The following is a 5,000-nucleotide window of genomic DNA, read 5'->3' as shown; positions in this document are numbered from 1 at the left end:
CTGGACTACGAAGGGGAGGAGGTGTCGTTCTACAACGCCGACAACATGCAGCACATCTTCACCTTCAACGTGGCCTTCCAGGAGAAGGTTTTCCCTCTCTTTTCCGTCTGCTCCACCGTCACCTACATCAAACTGTGTCCCTGAGGCTTCTCATGGGCTTTGCTTGAGGTCCGTGGTCTCCACTTGAGGTCCGTGGTCTCCACTTGAGGTCCATGGGCTTTGCTTGAGGTCCCTCCACTTGAGGCCCATGGGCTCCACTTGAGGTCCGTGGTCTCCAATTGAGGCCCATGGGTTTTATTTGAGGTCCGTGGTCTCCACTTGAGGTCCATGGGTTTTGCTTGAGGTCCCTTCTCTTGAGGTCCGTGGTCTCCACTTGAGGCCCATGGGTTTTGTTTGAGGTCCGTGGTCTCCACTTGAGGCCCATGGGTTTTGTTTGAGGTCCATGGTCTCCACTTGAGGTCCGTGGTCTCCACTTGAGGTCCATGGGCTTCACTTGGGGTCTGTGATCTCCACTTGAGGCCCATGGGCTTTGCTTGCGGTCCGTGGTCTTCATTTGAGGCCCATGGGCTTTGTTTGAGGTCTGTGGTCTCCACTTGAGGTCCATGGGCTCCACTTGAGGCCCATGGGTTTTGTTTGAGGTCCGTGGTCTCCACTTGAGGTCTATGGGCTTCTCTTGAGGTCCGTGGTCTCCTCCTGAGGTCACTTCTCTTGAGGTCCGTGGTCTCCACTTGAGGCCCATGGGTTTTGTTTGAGGTCCGTAGTCTCCTCTTGAGGCCCGTGGTCTCCACTTGAGGTCCATGGGCTTTGCTTGAGGTCCCTTCTCTTGAGGTCTGTGGTCTTCACTTGAGGTCCATGGGCTTCACTTGAGGTCCGTGGTCTCCTCTTGAGGCCCGTGGTCTCCACTTGAGGTCCATGGGCTTTGCTTGAGGTCCCTTCTCTTGAGGTCTGTGGTCTTCACTTGAGGTCCATGGGCTTCACTTGAGGTCCGTGGTCTCCACTTGAGGCCCATGGGTTTTGTTTGAGGTCCGTGGTCTCCAATTGAGGTCCATGGGCTCTGCTTGAGGTCCCTTCTCTTGAGGTCTGTGGTCTCCACTTGAGGCCCATGAGCTTCACTTGAGGTCCCTCCTCTTGAGGGCCGTGGTCTCCTCTTGAGATCCGTGGTCTCCTCTTGAGGTCCATGAGCTTTGCTTGAGGTCCCTTCTCTTTAGGCCCATGGTCTCCACTTTAGGCCCATGGTCTCCTCTTGAGATCCGTGGTCTCCTCTTGAGGTCCATGAGCTTCACTTGAGGTCCCTTCTCTTTAGGCCCATGGTCTCCACTTTAGGCCCATGGTCTCCACTTTAGGCCCATGGTCTCCACTTGAGCTCCCTTCTCTTGGGGTCCATGGTCTCCACTTGAGCTCCGTGGTCTCCACTTGAACAATGGTGATGAGCACTAGAGACTCAAATCAGGACAAGGTGCATGTGGGACCTTCAGATCAACCTAAACCAGAACTAAACCAGAGAACACCTATTGGAACCATCAGCAAAGCCCAGGAGGTCATGGTCGCCACCTTAAGCCCAGCTCAACCCAACCTTTGGATGAGGAGGTTGGGGGCTCCATGTCTGACCATGGATGGGTGGGTTTATCTTCTCACGTGGGCCTAAGGATCAATATTGGAGCTGATTGGAGGTTTTGGAGCATCAATGACTGAGAAATTGAAATGTTTGGGGGGTAAAGGTCCGGTGGGAAAGGTGGAGACGACACTTCGGGCGCCCATTCAGAGCTGGGCCGGGCCAAGGCCCTTTCTTCTCAATCAAATTGGGAAGTTCTTGGTCTAATTGGATCAAATCAGGAAGTTCTCAGTCAAATCGGGAAGTTCTCGGTCAAATTGGATCAAATCGGGAAGATCTCGATCAAATTGAGACATTCTTGATCAAATTGAATCAAAACGGGAAGTTCTTGACCAAATTGAGAAGTTCTTGATGTAATTGAATCCAGTGGGGAAGCTCTTGATCAAATTGGATCAAATTGGGAAGTTTTTGATCAAATTGGATCGAATTGGGAAGTTCTTGATCGAATTGGGAAGTTCTTGATCAAATTGAGAAGTTCTTGATCTAATCAAATCAAATTGAGAAGTTCTTGATCGAATTGGGAAGTTCTTGATCGAATCAAATCAAATTGGGAAGTTCTTGATCAAATTGAGAAGTTCTTGATCAAATTGGGAAGTTCTTGATCAAATTGGATCAAATTGGGAAGTTCTTGATCTAATCAAATCAAATTGAGAAGTTCTTGATCAAATTGAGAAGTTCTTGATCTAATCAAATCAAATTGGGAAGTTCTCGATCAAATTGGGAAGTTCTCGATCAAATTGAATCAAATCGGGAAGTTCTTGATTGAATTCAGAAGTTCTTGATCTAATCAAATAAAATTGGGAAGTTCTCAATCTAATCAAATCAAATTGGGAAGTTCTTGATCAAATTGGGAAGTTCTTGATCAAATTGGGAAGTCCTTGATCAAATTGGATCAAATTGAGATATTCTTGAACAAATCGAATCAAATCGGGAAGTTTCGCTCCTCCTGAAATGAATTATTGTGTGTTATTATATTTTATTCTGATTTATTTTAATTTAATTAAACGTAATTTGAGTTTGGCTTGAAATCCACGTTATTTAAAGCTCCAACAACTCCCATAAAGACCGAATTGTGAGCAAAATGACCCAATTTGGGTAGAAAATCTATCAATAAATAGAAATCCCCCAAAACGAGGAACACGCGATGTTTCTTACGTCACAATTTACGCCGTTTCCGCAACAAAAATCCAACGTTGGACGGGCCCCAAAACCTCAAAATAAAGCCCAAAATAAAGCGCCGAAGGTGCCGCACGAGCTCAAATTCTCCGCTTGGTTCTTCCCGATGGAAATGGGCCGGAAAACGTCGAATTTGGGGCATTTGGGATGGTTGAGGTGGTTTTGGGTAATGACCCAAATCTGAGGTAATTCAGGTGGTTTTGGGGCCTGGTGGCGATTTGGGGCGTTTGCGGCCATTTTGATGACGCCAAATTTGGGTCAATTGAGGTGGTTTTGGGCAACGCTGGAATTTTGGGGCAATTCAGGTGTTTTTGGGATGCTGGAGATTTGGGTGGATTCGGGTGTTTTTGGGTAATGACCCAAATCTGAGGTAATTCAGGTGGTTTTGGGCCTTGATGGCGATTTGGGGCATTTCCGGCCATTTTGATGGCGCCAGATTTGGGTCAATTCAGGTGTTTTTGGGTGATGCTGGAATTTTGGGGCAGTTCAGGTGGTTTTTGGGATGCTGGAGATTTGGGTGGATTTGGGTGTTTTTGGGTAATGACCCAAATCTGAGGTAATTCAGGTGGTTTTAGGGCTTGATGGCGATTTGGGGCGTTTGCGGCCATTTTGATGACGCCAGATTTGGGTCAATTCAGGTGTTTTTGGGTGATGCTGGAATTTTGGGGCAGTTCAGGTGTTTTTGGGGATGCTGGAGATTTGGGTGGATTTGGGTGTTTTTGGGTAATGACCCAAATCTGAGGTAATTCAGGTGGTTTTGGGGCTTGATGGCGATTTGGGGCGTTTGCGGCCATTTTGATGACGCCAGATTTGGGTCAATTCAGGTGTTTTTGGGCAATGCTGGAATTTTGGGGCAGTTCAGGTGGTTTTTGGGATGCTGGAGATTTGGGTGGATTTGGGTGTTTTTGGGTAATGACCCAAATCTGAGGTAATTCAGGTGGTTTTGGGGCTTGATGGTGATTTGGGGCATTTGCGGCCATTTTGATGACGCCAGATTTGGGTCAATTCAGGTGTTTTTGGGCAATGCTGGAATTTTGGGGCAATTCAGGTGGTTTTGGGGATGCTGGAGATTTGGGTGGATTTGGGTGTTTTTGGGTAATGACCCAAATCTGAGGTAATTCGGGTGGTTTTGGGGCCTCGTGGCGATTTGGGGCATTTGCGGCCATTTTGATGGTGCCAGATTTGGGGCAATTCAGGTGTTTTTGGGCAATGCTGGAATTTTGGGGTGATTCAGGTGGTTTTTGGGATGCTGTAGATTTGGGTGGATTTGGGTGTTTTTGGGTAATGACCCAAATCTGAGGTAATTCAGGTGGTTTTGGGGCCTGGTGGCGATTTGGGGCATTTGCGGCCATTTTGATGGCGCCAGATTTGGGGCAATTCAGGTGTTTTTGGGCAATGCTGGAATTTTGGGGCAATTCAGGTGGTTTTGGGGATGCTGGAGATCTGGGTGGATTTGGGTGTTTTTGGGTAATGACCCAAATCTGAGGTAATTCAGGTGGTTTTGGGGCTTGATGGTGATTTGGGGCATTTGCGGCCATTTTGATGACGCCAGATTTGGGGCAATTCAGGTGTTTTTGGGCAATGCTGGAATTTTGGGGCAATTCAGGTGTTTTTGGGGATGCTGGAGATCTGGGTGGATTTGGGTGTTTTTGGGTAATGACCCAAATCTGAGGTAATTCAGGTGGTTTTGGGGCCTGGTGGCGATTTGGGGCATTTGCGGCCATTTTGATGACGCCAGATTTGGGGCAATTCAGGTGTTTTTGGGCAATGCTGGAATTTTGGGGCGATTCAGGTGGTTTTTGGGATGCTGGAGATTTGGGTGGATTTGGGTGTTTTTGGGTGATGACCCAAATCTGAGGTAATTCGGGTGGTTTTGGGGCCTGGTGGCGATTTGGGGCGTTTGCGGCCATTTTGATGACGCCAGATTTGGGTCAATTCAGGTGTTTTTGGGTGATGCTGGAATTTTGGGGCAGTTCAGGTGGTTTTTGGGATGCTGGAGATTTGGGTGGATTTGGGTGTTTTTGGGTGATGACCCAAATCTGAGGTAATTCAGGTGGTTTTGGGGCCTGGTGGCGATTTGGGGCATTTGCGGCCATTTTGATGGCGCCAGATTTGGGGCAATTCAGGTGTTTTTGGGCAATGCTGGAATTTTGGGGCAGTTCAGGTGGTTTTTGGGATGCTGGAGATTTGGGTAGATTTGGGTGTTTTTGGG

The 5,000-nt window shown here is 47.9% G+C and overlaps 1 protein-coding gene across 2 annotated transcripts in view; it reads left to right on the top strand.

The window, feature by feature from the left end:
• The window catches only part of LOC136114449 (E3 ubiquitin-protein ligase TRIM7), a 19,532-nt gene extending 16,892 nt beyond the window's left edge, over window positions 1-2,640 (top strand). For both annotated transcript variants that reach the window (XM_071800983.1, XM_065859809.2), the window contains one exon: window positions 1-2,640. This exon is cut by the window's left edge and continues 371 nt beyond it. In XM_071800983.1, coding sequence (XP_071657084.1) covers window positions 1-144 — 144 coding nt within the window. In that variant the 3' untranslated portion in view covers window positions 145-2,640.
• The last annotated feature ends 2,360 nt before the right edge of the window (window positions 2,641-5,000 follow it).

This window comes from Patagioenas fasciata, chromosome 34, assembly GCF_037038585.1.
Source record: "Patagioenas fasciata isolate bPatFas1 chromosome 34, bPatFas1.hap1, whole genome shotgun sequence".
NCBI classification, from domain to species: Eukaryota; Metazoa; Chordata; class Aves; order Columbiformes; family Columbidae; genus Patagioenas; species Patagioenas fasciata.
The sequence above is the reverse complement of the archived record's forward strand: the minus strand, read 5'-3'. Positions and strand labels throughout refer to the sequence as shown.